Source organism: Cynocephalus volans, chromosome 5, assembly GCF_027409185.1.
Source record: "Cynocephalus volans isolate mCynVol1 chromosome 5, mCynVol1.pri, whole genome shotgun sequence".
Lineage (NCBI taxonomy): Eukaryota > Metazoa > Chordata > Mammalia > Dermoptera > Cynocephalidae > Cynocephalus > Cynocephalus volans.
The window spans coordinates 67,032,246-67,047,824 of NC_084464.1; the positions used below are offsets into that span (position 1 = coordinate 67,032,246).

At 39.0% G+C, this 15,579-nt stretch overlaps 1 protein-coding gene across 1 annotated transcript; it reads left to right on the top strand.

The window, feature by feature from the left end:
- Window positions 1-1,473: 1,473 nt before the first annotated feature.
- BAG2 (BAG cochaperone 2) lies at window positions 1,474-12,448 on the top strand. Its single transcript, XM_063097332.1, has 3 exons — window positions 1,474-1,664; window positions 9,149-9,258; window positions 10,621-12,448. The coding sequence occupies exons 1-3, from the start codon at window positions 1,552-1,554 to the stop codon at window positions 11,031-11,033; spliced, it is 636 nt and encodes a 211-aa protein (XP_062953402.1). The 5' UTR covers window positions 1,474-1,551; the 3' UTR covers window positions 11,034-12,448.
- The last annotated feature ends 3,131 nt before the right edge of the window (window positions 12,449-15,579 follow it).

Consider the following 15,579-nt stretch of genomic DNA (forward strand, 5'->3'; position numbering starts at 1 on the left):
TCTAAGGACCTCGGCTTTTACTTGGAGACGAAGAGCTATTCGAGATTTCTGAGAATAAGCGGTGTGGTCTGCTTTGTTTAGAAGGATTGAGAATACACATGTGAGGCAAGAATAGAAGCAGGGAGACCTGGTAGGGGGGTATTGCAGTAACCCAGGTGCACATTGACCAGGTGGCTTGGGCCAAAGTGGTGGCAGGGGAATTGGGGGTAAGAATGTACATATATTCGGAAGGTGAAATGGATGGGATTTACTAAAGGATTGGATCTAAGATACAGGAGAAAAAGATGATTCTAAAGTCACTTCTGAGGGCTGGCTGGTTAGTTCACTTGGGAGAGTGCCAGGATAAAGGGGCCAGCTGCCAAAATAAAGTTACTTAATAGGCTTTCAAACCATTCACAAAATGTGTTTGGATTTCAAGTTTGTGTCATGACATGACAAAATATGTTCAATGAAGTCAAATATCACCTCGCCTCCTCCAATAGTTTATTAGTATGTAGAATGAGTTCAGAGGGAATTGGGATCCAGGCTTAAGGGCCCCATTTCTGTTCAAGTATTTAAATGGCTTTGATCTCTGATTGAAGGTTGTGATTCAGCTTTAAACTACTATTATCCATCATTGTGCTGTACATTTCATCCTTGCAGTACGAGGCACAGAGCTATCATGAGAGGGGAGCAAAGCACGACTTTTTAAATACACAAATCTTTACTCCCAGCCCTACTCCATCTTTTACTGACCTTTAAGATTTCTCACCCCGGGTGTGCTGCATCTTTTTATAAATAAGTTTGAGTGTGAAGTGGCCTTAATACCAATTATTTCACTCAGATTCCCACAGAAATAATTTTTTAGTAGGAAAAAACTCATTGAAATTCCCTTCATCAGAAAGGGTGGAAGTGAAGTAAATTTACCTTCCCTCCCACAGTTAGCCAGACAGGGGAAGATGGGATCGCTTTTTCTTTTCTACTCTACAGTTTCAGAGTCATCCAGGCTTTTGTTATTCTCATCTCAGGAAAGTGACCGGGAACAGGACGGGTCAGGCAATTACAGCCTGCCTCGGACCTGTACGTACATCCTTCTGTTTCACCGTTGTTCTTGCTTTGAATTATGGGTGCTGCGAGAAACTAAAGAAGCCATCGCTGAGCAGCGCACTCCCAGCGGTAAACCCCCGGAGAGGTGGGTCACTTTTAGGCCTCACGGGCCAGGGCTCGGGGGTCTCCGCGCCGGTTTGGGGCTGTTGCAGGGTCGGGGAGCAGAAGGGTCAGCCGAGCACGTTGGGACCTCCCGTTTCTGCGTCCGTCCCTCCGGGTGTGTCTCGGAAGCATTTGCTCGTCAAGACCCGGGCCCAGCCACTGCCGAGCCCCCGGGCGGCGCGCCTGCCCTTCTTTGGCCACGCGGCAGTGGCGGTGTCGGCGCGTCCCCCGGGCCGCCCCCACGGGCGTCAGAAGGAGGCGGGCGCCCCGCGCGGTGACGGCGACGCCTACGGCCCCCGGAGCGCTCCACTCGCCGCCGCGGGAGAGCCCGGTGCCCTCTCGCCGCCCCGCTCAGAGGCTCAGATGGCTCAGGCGAAGATCAACGCCAAGGCCAACGAGGGGCGCTTCTGCCGCTCCTCCTCCATGGCCGACCGCTCCAGTCGCCTGCTGGAGAGCCTGGACCAGCTGGAGCTCAGGTGAGCGGCCGGCGCGCGGGGCCCGGCCCGGGGGACGCGCCCGGGGCAGGCTGCGACCAGAGAAGTTTCATGTGCAGATGGCTGTGGGTGGAGACGGTGCCGGTGTGTTTGCTGCTTGGTGGATTTTCCTCCCCTTGCCCTAGAGAAAACGCATTCGATTTAAGCGAAACCTGTGAGCGCGTTATTGGTGGCCACATTCTCATTAACATGCCTGGGCGTTTGGGAGCGGAGGAAAATCATAGACGATAAAAGTTACACTGACATTACTTGAAATTAAGGACTGTGCACTCCAGGCCTACAGAACTTCTAGAACCTTCTGTGTGGTTCCCAATTTTTTTTTAACTTACTCTTTTCCCGTTATGCATTTTTAAGAGAGGCGGTTTACAGTGGTCCCCGATGTGCAATAAATTTCCTTGCTCCAAAACACTTAAGAGCAAAAAGGAAAACAACAACAACAAACAAACCCAGAATCCATCTGAAAGCAAAGATTAGAGAGGAGTGGGACCAGTGAGGGGCTGTGGGGTGAATGGTAGCTGGGGACTTGGTGGAATAAAGACATTACAGCTTCTATTTCCTCCTAATCCCGCTGCTGTATTACAGCCATTCCCTTAGTCTCTCAATATTGTGCACCTCCTTACGTAGAAGGCACTGCTGAGCCCTTCTTGAAAGTGCTAGTCACTAGCCTAAAAGCATGAAAGGTTAGTCAGTTTTTCCCTTTTACCTGATTAACTAATTTTATTTAAGTGATTAATGTAGTAGTGGGTTTGTATAGAATTTCTAAATTTAATATTTAAAAATTTTGGAAATACTTTTTTCCTTTAACAGTGTATGAAAACTTTTATGTGTTTTCTGTAAAAGTTTGTCCCTAAAGTTACGTGTAAATTTTGTTTGTGTGCAGGTGTAGTTAAATGAAAATCTTAGTAAGGCACACACAATCCCCTGAAACTGTACACGGGATCTTGTTCCATAACTTTTGCCAGGTTCTGGATGAGCAAAGGAGTGTGTGAGCCAAAAAGTTTAAGAAGCTATGCATGTGTGTCTTTATCTCCCTCTGTTAATATACCAACACATAAAGCAGTGTTTGTGTGCAAAGAAAATACATTAATAACCACAGTATCTTTTAGCAAATGAGGCAGTTATTATTATTACTACTGGGAGAAAAGAACCAGAAAGTGAGAAATGCTCCACCCACAACAATTTGATGGATGACAACAGATAGAGAAACCTGATCCCTAGACCAGGTTCTGGAATTCTGCTCAGAATGAGACATATGGAAGACAGAAGTAATGCTTCCTCATGGATTTTTACAAAACCAGCAAACTGTTCACCTCCCAGAGAAAGTGGAGCAGAACTAGAGATCAGTGGCCTCAGCTACGTATAGTCCCGCTGAGGAATATGTCTTTTACGTGGCAGCATAACAGGTAACTCAGACATCTCTCCCGGTCTTTAGAACTTTGAGGGCATGTTCTCAACCATTTCAGCCTCTCTTCTGTAGTCAGTAAGAGAAGATTTTTTCTTAAAGGAATGAGGACGTTACTGTTCCTTCCTTCAAGCTGAGTCATTGTCCTCAAACTTGAATTAATGCCTCACACGTGGTAGGTACAAAAGCACTCAAGTGCTCCTCTAAAAGAAAAGCTGGTTTTAAGTATTATTAATGCCTGATTAATGTAAAATGGATTCTGATTACTGCACATAAGTGATTAAATTACACCTTGCTTAATTACCATGAGCTGAGGAGGAAAGTCTGATAAATATGTGTAATTGTTCATTTCAAGGACTTCTCTAGTAATTCTAGACTTTTGTAAGCTTTGTTTCTTCCTTTAAAAAAAGTAATATGGTACTAACTAAAAACTATGAAAATGTTTCAGAAGGTGAATAAAAATAGAAAAAAATGTTAATGCTGATCCTATTTAAAGTTTTTTTGAAACCACATGGGCAGTGTCACAGAGCACTATGCTATTGACAACTAGAAGCATGCCTAGGAGATCAACTTTTAAAAGAAAACATGAAATTCGTATGTAATTTTGCTATAGTAGTTAGATTTCATATTAAGTATGACTACTAAAGTAGTATACTGGGTGGTGTAAAATGTTCCAATTTGTACTTGGAAGCGTGCATGTGTGCGTGTACTGTTCCCCAGTCACACTGGTTCTGTCGATTGTGGAAGAAACTTCTGTCTGAAACTGAAATCAGGATTTTATACCAAATGCTTTATTACCTGGAGCATGAGCTGGCCCACATGATGTTTAAAATGCTTTAAACTTTTTGGAAATGTTCTACAAACTGTTAAAAAGAATTTCCATTTGTTTTTAATGCTTTATCATTACACTAGCATTTCTTTTTTCACTGCATTTCATCTCCTTTATTACTTCCTTCTAAACAGGTGATTCCTTTCTCTCCCAGTTTTCATAACCAATTCTAAATGGAGTCTGAATTTTTTGTCATTTGCTCAAGACATTTTGCTTATTATTGTTACTTTTCAAGATACCGTAGTTTATAAATATGCATGCTAACATTTATTCATTCAATGAGCGTAGACTATATGCCAGGCCCCATGTCTTTGTGGAAGTCACTATTATCTCCATTCTACACATGGGAAAGTGAGGCTAAGAAACTTAAATGACTCGTCCAAGGTCACACGGCTAAAGAGTAGCAGACTCCAAATTTGAACACCTGGCTCTGCAGATAAAAATTCAGTTTAAATTGGCCTTTAATTCAGTAAATAGAGAATGGGTTTTGAAGACTGGCAGAGAGGACAATGGTAGGACTGTGAGACTGGCTGTTAACACATTTCCCCAAACTGATCACATAGTGGCTCCTTCCCCCATCCTGTCAGCCCTTTGCTGTGGTTTAACCTGCAGCCAGGAAATGAAGGATTGGGGCAGGGGTGATATGGATCATTCATCGGCTTAAATTTTCTTGTTAGGGTGTGTCGATGTTCCAGGAGTCACAGAACAAGATGGAATCACAGTTAATATTGTAGAACAGCCTGTAATTGAAAGGAGCACTTTTCATGTACATTGTCATCTGAAACTTACAAAACCCTTTGAGGTAGGAGGAGGGCACATATTATCTCTCTCAGATATGAGGCAGTTGAGGTCCAGAGGGACTAAGTGGCTTTCCCAAGGCCATACTACTGATGAGTAGCTCTTAACAATAAAAAACACCAGTTCCTGCTTTTATGCAGTGTCTTGATAGTGAATGTAATTTAATATTTTGGTGATGATTAGGAAAACTCTTCAAAATTTTATATTGCCTAAAATATTGTGATCATAGTAGCATTCTTTTGATACAGGAGTATTGAATAAGAGACAGGACTATGATTTTAAGAACCTGTTCTGAAATTATTTCTTTCAAATAAATCCATGATATGAGCATTTGCCATTCTCCTTCCAAAAAGGATAAATGAAAGCACAAATTCTTGTTATTAATCAGCCTGCGCTCATAATAGTAAGTATATAATAACTACTATGAAGCTAATGTACGCCAGCATCAGTTCTAGGCACATTATACATATTAACTCATATATACACATATATACATATAACTTTTTTAGTCAGCGCTGTCAGTTGCTGTGTTCACCTCTTTACCTGTTTTACTTCATTCAGTCACAACCACCATCTCATTATCTCTGTTCCATAGGTGAGGAAATTGAGCTAAGAGAATAATTACTTAAGGTCACATAGTAAGTGGCAGCACCGGTACAGTGACCATTGCATAGTCTATTAGCTGACATATCAATAGTAACCACAGTCTTGGTGAAATTGCTGTTGTATCTCTCCTAAGTCTCCCAATAATTTGTCCTCGTGACACTCAGGCTACAGAGATTCGTAAGGTGCCTAAGACTTGGGACTAGCTGAGGATGCGTGTGTTTTAGTTTCGTCCTCAAATGAATATTCTGACTAAAATTTCTTTTTGTCAAAGCCTGCTTGGTTGTGATTTCATGCAGAGTTTTCCAGGAGCACAGCCCAGGCCATCCTTGATGTGAGGATAAGTTCTTTCCCAATTTGGACATGTAGCTGCTTCCAGGATGTTAGTAAAAACAGAACTGCCCCTCTCCGCCAAGAGAAGTGTTGTCAGATGAGATATTGAGAAACATGAAGGATAAAACTAGATGGTCCAACATTTGTCTAACCAGTGTTCCAGAAGAAAATAATAGAATTGGAGACAGGGAATATTCAAAGATAGCTAAGAGCTTCCTAGAACTAATGGCAAAGTTGTAGACAAAAGATTTACATATGAGTTGAATTTAAGGATAGCAATAGCTGATAAATAATACAAATATTACTTAAATAAACTAAGTAGAGATCTTAGGTTCAGCTTTTTAAAAGAAAAAAATTAAAAATATATTGTACTCTATACACAAAATAGATGTTCAGTGCCAAAGGAGGTATTAATTGCCTTAAGGGAGAGAAAGAGGGAAGTTGTTAAGGAAATGGTTTCTGCCAAAGGAATTGGGTTTTGAAAAAGCATCACTGAGTAGACAAGGGTCAGGGAGTAACAGTGTTTCAGGAAGAGGAAATAGCAAATGAAAGGCCCATGATGCCAAAAAAAAAAAAAAAAAAAAACCCTTGAGTCTTTAACATTCTGAAGAATAACATTTTACCTTTGCTAGGAAATGAAAAAGAAATATATAAAAATGTATAGAAGAAGTTTTATCAAAGATGAAATCTGTTTTTCACAGGGACGATGCCCTGACAATTTCTAGGACGTATAAAGAAGCCTGTGCATGTGTGTTTGGGGGATGGGAGGGGGAGAGACACCCACACAGAACTTCAAAGTTCCATCTAATTTCATTTGATCTCATTTAATGACAAAATATCTTCCTTATATTTATTTATAAAGATTATATATTTTTCTAGAATGTCTCCTTTTAATTCATTTTGTTAACAACTCTATGAACTTAACTATTGTAACTTAATGTTGTAAACAAAACCTTCCTTTTCAGAATAGTACTCAATTCTCTATCATCTTACATTTGAAAAATTAATCTCTTCTTTCAGCATCTTCTCATTTACCAATCACATGTTTCATCTGTGTCATTTATCTAAATATTGGAGTCATGGTTTGTGTTTTTAGCATAAACATTTCATATTACTGCCAGCTCAGTCTCTTTCATATGTACTGGGTCCTATTTTATTTGAGAGTTTGCTAATGTAAAATGTTTAAGTAAATAATGAATGGTGCTGGAAGAGGGCCTGATACTGCATTATTACTACTTTAGATAATATTATATTTGATTATATTTTCCAGCCAAATTAGTCACATAAGATTTTTACCGGTTCTTTGCTTTTACTGGCTTGTGTAAACACAAAATTCAATATATAAAGCCACCCTGTGATTTTACAGCCTATCAGTGCTATTTTGGGGTAGAACAGGTGGGGGACGGAAGGGGAAAAGGCTTATGTGTGGTTGGAGAGAGATAGAGTGGTCCGTTTATGGAACTGACACGATAAAACACCAATGAGGTTGTTCCTTCTTTGCCCACCTAAAGCAGCAATCAGGATCAGATTGTCCATGATCTTGTATTTTTAGTACTATCCAAATACTGGGGATAGATCTGTTAATATTTCATTTTGAAAAAGTTGGCAGCTTAGTTACTGTAATCTAAAACAAGAAAGAGCCCTAGAAATACAGCATTTTAAATATACAAGATATTTTCTTCCCTTGCTCTCCTGATTAGTGACTGGATGTGTTCATGTTTACGTGCAGTGATTATGTGTGTGCGAGGTGGGGAAAATAGTGCTGCTAATGTTTGATCAGGGCTTTATACCAAAAAACTATTGGAAAAAGACAAAGATGCCCCCATCACTGCCACTGTTTAATACACTACCAGAGGACCTTAAAGAAAGAAAATAAAAAGTAATAGGATTAGAAAGAAAGACATTAGAAACTATCATTGGTTGCAGGTAACATGATCATCAACCTAGAAGAATCAATAGAATCAACAGACTGAACATTAAAATGAGTAAGTGTTAATCAAGGTTGCCAGTTACAAGAACCTACAAAAACAGCACTTTTCAAACCAGCAGTAATCAACTAGAAAATGTAATTAAAATTATTCATAACGGCACCAATATCTGCAAAGTATCTAGAACACTCTAGAGTCCACAAGACTACTGAAGAGTACTTCAAAACTCTAGTAAAGAGTATAGAAGATCTGAATAAATGAAGAGACATATACATACCCTTGAATGAACGACAATTATTATAAAGATGTCAAATTTCCCCCAGTTTTTTGAGAAACCCAGTAAACTTACTCTAGAGTTTATATGGAGGAATAAAGATCCACAAATAGCTAAGTTATCTTTAAGGAAGATTGAGGGGGCTCGCTCTTCCAAATGTTAAGGCATACTACAGGACTGGTGCTATAAAAAAAAATGGATATTGGTGTAAGTATCTTATGACCTAGGGATGGGGAAGACCCTTAAACAAAACTTCAAAGCATAAACAATAGGGCACAACAAATAGGATGAATTTGATTTCATCAAAATAAGGGTCTCTTGATTCAGTGAAGGACATCCCAGACAAAGTTCATATGTGATAGGATGAGAAATGGTTGCAAATCAGCAAGAGGTCAGTAATTCCTGTTTAAACAAAGAACAAAATAGGAAAAGTCTGTGAACAGGCTACCAGGAGTTGTCCAAAATTATTAGTAATGAAAGAAATACAAATTAAATACTGACATATCACGACTGGCAACAAACAAAGTTGGAAAGTTGATATTGGTATAAATGTGGGGATACAAGGACTCCTGTGCTTTGCTGTTGGAAGTGGAGTGGTACAGCCATTCTGGAGAACAATCATAGTACTAAGTCAAATTCAGGACACACCTACCTTGCGTCTCAGCGGTTCTGCCCTGGAATGTATCCTAACCCAGGGACACAGATTTATTGAAGCATTATTTGTAGTAATGAGAAGTTGGTGGACAACCTGAGTGTCCATCTCTGGGAGAGTGGAGAGGTAAAATCAGGTGGGTATGTGCATGAAGCAATGCAGCAATTAGAAACTACTGATTAGAGATACACATAGGAACCTGGATAGTTCTTACTAAATAATGCTGGATGAAAAAAAGAAACAGAGTGAGATATAAATTTAAAATACATAAATAACCAAACAATATGGATTTTGTAAGAACAAAGGCAAATAGATAAACACTAAATAGAAGAATTACCTTAAGAGCAGAGAGGAAAATGGGAGTGAGGCAAGGTGGATAAAAAAATAGAAACATGAAAAAATTTTTTTAAAAGGAATAAAGAATTTTTGAAAAGTGTTCCTAATGATCTTGTTTTTTTTTTTTGGCAGCTGGTCAGCACAGGGATCGAACCCTGGACCTTGGTGTTATCAGCACCACGGTCTAACCAACTGAGCTAACCGGCCAGCCCCCCGAATGATCTTTAAATTTGAGTTGGATTGAATGAGAGAGAATATTAATAGGAATAACAGTCTATATGATAACTGTTTTGTTTTTTCAATTTCTGTAGGGTTGAAGCTTTGAGAGAAGCAGCAACTGCTGTTGAGCAAGAGAAGGAAATCCTCCTGGAAATGATCCACAGCATCCAAAACAGCCAGGACATGAGGCAGATCAGTGACGGTGAGAATCATTTCCACAGAAGGGGGCTTGTCTCTTACACTTCTTTAAGGGGTTTATCAGTGTGGGTCAATTTTTGCCTGACTTTTGGTATGCATACACCAGCCTTCAGCATTAATGTGAGCTTCAGAGAGCAGGCTGCAGCTGTCAGCTTATTACACCAGCCATGTTCCCAGAGACCGTTCTGCCAACGTGCTCCCTTCCCCCAGACCACGGCTGGGAGTGCTAAAGGCCTGCAAGCTGCAGAAGAGCTGGCCCCATGCAATAAGGCTGCATGTTGTATCTCAGGTTCACACTTCTGACTTCAGTTCTTTACGAAGTACTGGACTGCAGCACATTTAAAAGCAGAGGAAACAAGTGAGAGAGTGGAAGCAGATAAGTAAAGACAGAAGGAGATGAATTGAAGTATACCTTAAAGAGAGGAGGGAGAAAATGCAGAGAAAATGAGGTAAATTAAGACCAAAAACTCTATTAGTGTTGTAAAAATGTGCTGTCAGTTTCACTTTAAGAGCACGACTGCCCATAGAAGGATGGGTCACTTGTGATTTTCTTTCATTGGCACCGGACTTCCTAATTTGGCTCCTTTGGTGCTCCACGAGACAAGCTAGTGGGTCAGGTAGCTGGTGAGAATATGCAGTCTAGCTCCAGACCAAAACTATTACACAGCCGTAGTGGGTCATAATCTAATCTGTTTCTTCACCATCCCAGCCAAAGAGCAGTGATTAGGAAGGAAGTTATGGAACAGGACAAGCAGGAGATTGCTGACTTTTTCATATAAATAATGCAGTGTTGACAGAACTTTTACCATCATTGCCTCCTTGTGCTGGCTGAGACTTAGACCATTGGCCTGCTTAAATCTGTCTGGAGGGGATGAAGTCAGCGCCTAGTTTTGAGGCCAGCTTATCTTCCACTATCATGGCTACATTTTCTCAGCCAAAATTTGGGGCAGTGTATTCTGATAAACATGAACGTCCTTATGGAAAGATCTGGGACATCTGATCTCCATAGCTCTCCCCAGCACAAACCCTAGTTATGCTTACTGCTCACTCTCTGTGTTGACTTGATCTCCATCACAGTTACAAATGCATACCTGCCCAAACTTGTGCACACAGTGCTAACTTGAGAGATCATCTGGTATCCCATGTATAAAGATTTTTCAGGGAAAGGTATTCTATAACTTCACTCTGTAATCTAATATACTTCATCAGTTAATCATATATGCTATAGTTTTAGCTTTTACCTTTAAAAAATTTCATAGCAGAAGTGCTTATAGAAAATAAATTTAGCCATAAATGAATGCCTTAGTGTTCTTTACATAAATAAGTTTATGTCTTATATTGATACTTCAAAACTTTTTATGTTTAGGAGAAAGAGAAGAATTAAATCTGACTGCAAATCGTTTAATGGGACGAACTCTCACCGTTGAAGTTTCAGTAGAAACGATTAGAAACCCCCAGCAGCAAGAATCCCTAAAGCATGCCACGAGGATAATTGATGATGTGGTCAATAAGTTTCTGGATGATTTGGGAAATGCTAAGAGTCATTTAATGTCTCTCTATAGTGCATGTTCATCTGAGTTGCCACCTGGGCCAGTTGATCAGAAGTTTCAGTCCATAGTAATTGGTTGTGCTCTTGAAGATCAAAAGAAAATTAAGAGAAGATTAGAGACTCTGCTTAGAAATATTGAAAACTCTGACAAGGCTATCAAGCTATTAGAGCATTCTAAAGGAGCCAGTTCTAAAACTCTGCAACAGAATGCTGAAAGCACATTTAATTAGTCTTCAAACCTAAGAGCACTTACAAATAATGATGTAAAAATGATAAAATACTATTTTAAATAACTAGTTCTTTATGTTAGGCATAACCACTTATTTGATAACAGTTTCAGATGAGGAAAATATTCATGTTGTCAGTTTTATGAATAACAAAACTAGAAATATTTTAATTACTAGATTGAATTCTTGTCATGTACTAGGATCTAGCACATTATATATATATATATTTTACTATACTGTGGATGAATACATAGTATGTGGGGAAAAGTATAAGTGCTCAGCTAGGGGCAAAAGCATCAGTGCTCTTTCCTGGGCTTTCTCTGGCGTGGAAACATGGGCAACTGGGGCATTTAGTTGACTAGAAATTCTTTAATCTTAAGCAGCACACAATACACACATAGTGTTAACAAAGCACTGTGCTTAGCGAGGTAAGAGAATCACAAAACAAGAACCTTTCCTGATGTCCTCTCATTTAGCAATTTTTTAGGCACCTGGATCAAATGATTTTGAACTTAAAGATTTATGCATCTCATAATATGAATGTATTTTTAAATACATGAAAACATGACATAAAATGTGAGAAAATCACCTACAATTTTACCACTGCGAATGATTGTATATCCACTTTATCTTTTCTCAAATGCACCATTTCTCTAAAATTTTAATGTTGTAACTTGCCTTTTGTTTTTTAAAGGTAAACACTGCTATAAAAAGTCTGCTTAACTTTCAACTTAAAAAGCTCTATTTTGTGTAGTTGTACCATAACTTACTTATCCATTCCTCTTTTACTGGACACAAGCTGTTTCCAACTTGTTGCTATTACTGCAATATATTTATGTACATAGAGCTTTTCCTTTCTTTTGTTTTTGATTTTCTTTGTATAAATTACCAGGTCAAAGGGTATAGACATTTTCATGGTCTGTCACATCAATTTATGCTGTCTTCAGTAATTACAATGTAGCTATTCCACTGAAATCTTTCCAGCATTGAGCATCACATCTTCTCTAACATTAGATATAAAACACCTTAATTTAGTTTGCATTTTGTTTACTAACAAGGTGGGGATTTTTTTTTTTTTTCCTTTTTGGTGGCTGGCCTGTATGGGGATCCAAACCCTTTGACCTTGGTGTTATAACACAGTGCTCTAACCAACTGAGCCAACTGGCCAGCCCTGTTTACTAACTAGGTTGACCAATGTATTGATTCTTTATCTGTGATAAATGAAGCAACTATAGAACAATTATTTGCTCAAAGAAACTAGTGCTATTGATATACAAAACCCTCGACCACTTTTTTAAATACTGCTTTGAAATGAATACATCAAACCATTTATATGTACATCTCTCAATGCAAACAATTTTGAGCTTCATTTTCTGTACAAAAATGCCAAGTCTCTATAAAAAGTGATTACAATCTGATGACATTCATGATTGCTTCCTTTGCCAGCCCCAACTCTGCCTCCTTTAAATCTTTCCATTTCATGGGAAACGTTAATTCTATTTATGGCAAAGCCTCTTGGTTTGTCAGCAGACTGATTTGCTTCATCAGGCTCACTGTCAGATGAAGGTTTTCTCATGCTCATTTCTTTACCAGCTTTTTGAAAATTGACAAATGGTCAATTAAGTTTTCCTCCGGTTCTCATGTATTATCAGCATCTGTAAATTCCTTCCACTCTGGGATACTCTCCCAATCCCTCCACTCCCCTACTTCTCATTCATTCCATTTTAATCTAGGATTTTTTCTACCACAAATTATTCTGGCTCTGCCTCCTTGATCTTTGTATTCTTTGCATCGTTTCTTTCCCATTTTTTGCAGTGGAGTTTTATTGGAGGCCATTCATTTATCACAGACTTAAAGAGCTGTGATCCACCATCTCCAACCTGCTTGGGGTCTCTGGTCTGCAGCAACTTCAGCCCTCTGTACCTCCAGCTTGAGGCACATATAAGGAGGTGGGGACCTCAATGTATTGATTCTTAACATGTATATTTACTTATAAGAATGGAAGTATAATTTATTTTCAAACTATGAAACTCCCAAGAGTCACATCTTTACTATGATTTAAACTATCATCTTTTAAAAATAGAATTAGATAATAACAGCATTTAGAGTGTATGTTTTGCCCTATCCCAATTCTGTACCATTCCTAGAAAGTAACATACAATTTTAGGATAACCCTTCTGCCATCCCTTGTTAATAGTGCTTCCCAATAGTGTTCCCCTCCCTACGCTAGCTGTTCCCCTTGAAGCCTGCTTTCTGCCTTCACATCTTTAAGGACAGGCTCCCTGAAATGTGATAACTAGTACCACCTGCAGAGGAGCTGACAGAAGAGGATTCATCAGCTGAGTACAGAGTGGAAATCCTACCCAGTTAAAAGTGTGACAAATACAGAATGGACCCTTGTGGTATTTTAATTAGGGACCCCTGACATAAAAATTAAAAAACCAAACAAACAAAAACTCTAATGCTCTCCAAGCGGTGGGAAGAGGAACACTACTGGTCATAAGTGTGAACTGGAGCCTCCGTGCCGCTTCCCTCCCAGCACTGTACGGCATCCTCTGGAGGTGCCATTCACATCGCAGTCTGTGTGAACGCTGTCCTCTTTTCCATTCTATAAAACATTACAGGTTAAGTATCCCTATTTACTGAAAATCCAAAACACTCCAAAATCCAAAACTTTTTGAGTGTCCAAATGACATTCTGAATTAGGGATGCTCACCTGGTATGTATTCTCCAAATATTCCAAAATTTTTAAAAAAACAACCCCAAATCGGAAACAGCTCTGGTCCCAAGAATTTCAGATAAGGGATACTCAGCCTGCATTAGCCAAGTGAGGTGTTATGCACAGGGACATAACAACGAGTGCAGGCATGGGCCTTCATATTGGTGGGACTCAGTCTACAACCCTGACTCAGTGCTTAGAATTCACCCTAAACAGGTGATAAAAAAAAAATGGTGATACTGGCTTCAGCATTTTCAAATTGGCAAGCATGAAAGAATTTAACAATCACTGGAAGCAGGAGGGTAAGGATTTGGCAAACTAAAAAACATACCATGATTTTAACTAGAAAACGTTTATGTATTTATCCCTTTCAAAAGACCGATTGGGAAAAATGCTGATACATCTGAAGCACATGTACCTGATAATGCTATTTTTTTTGAAGGCTGGATTTCACAATTAAGAACTGGAAAAGAAAAGGAAACAAGGACACAAGTAAGCTTGGGCTTATAGCTATTCTCTATTTGTGTGCATCTACGTATACAACATGCAAGCAAAATGACAATGGACCTTCTGCTTAGAGACATGACCACATTCTCAAATTTTCAATCAAGAACTAAGAGTAAACAACTTTAACTGGACCACACAGTCTTTTAATCATCTACCTTAAACCACTAAATATTGTTGCAAATATACTTTCCTTACATATAGTGGACATTCCAAAAACTGTCAGGGTTGAATTCAGTAACTAGTCCACCCTTAACATGCAATATTCCAGGGATGACCAGAACAGATTAAGTTGGGCATAGTTTATTGAGTTTGACAAAGGGTGTCAGAAGATTGAGAAATCTGGCATTGGAAAACTAACCTAGCATTCAGAGCCATAGAGTGTATTATAAATACATCTCCAAATGTAATTGTCAGACCTCAGAGGCCTGAAGGTGATAAAGCCCTGGGACAAAACAGAGCACACACAGAGGCACAATACTGCTGGTCTTGAGCTTCCCTGCAGGAAGACTTGGCGGGAGCACCTAACCCCACTTCTTACCAGCAGAGGGCCCCAGGGCATGTCATTTAACCTAAGTCCCTGCCTTCCCCGACTATAAAATCGAGGCAATATTGCTCCTGTGAGTTATGAAACTTCAATGCAGATACTTCATGCAAGGAATTGAGCATGGTGCCTGACACAGAGAAAGCACTTGTTACATGAATTTGAACTATATGGTTGCTTTATACCACAGGACAAAGTAAATGTGCTATTATTTGGAAGCCAAAAGCCTTAAGACAAAATAACTTTCCTTTAAAACAGACTGATGATAGTAATAAAATTATAAAAGGAACAGTTTCCAAGACAAAATTATTTAAACCACAGTGCTACTAAGTTGCATTAAGTAAACACTATTAACAAAATGAGTATGCTAAATATTGGCAAAGTATCTGAAATATCAAATATTTTGGGGTTGTTTTGATTTTTGCAGAAGTTGCATTATACCTTTTACTATTTAATTCCACACTGGTGATACACATCACACATATCACACAAAATTCTAGCTTTGAAATGAATTTGATTACTGGAATTCATCTTTCTTGAAATTTTCATCAAGTAGTATATTTTTTTTTTTTTTTTTTTTTTTTTTTTTTAGCATTCTCTGTGCATAGATTAACAAGTGTTCTTGATTCTTAGTAATTCAGGGAGCTGAATTCATGTCTTTCAAATGGATTGCATAGACAATTGCAAACACATTCATCTGTTGTGAGGCAGGGAAAGACTTAAGGTCCTCCTGAAGTTATAAATGAAAGTGGCCTCAAAATCTGGGGCAAAAAGAGTTTCAG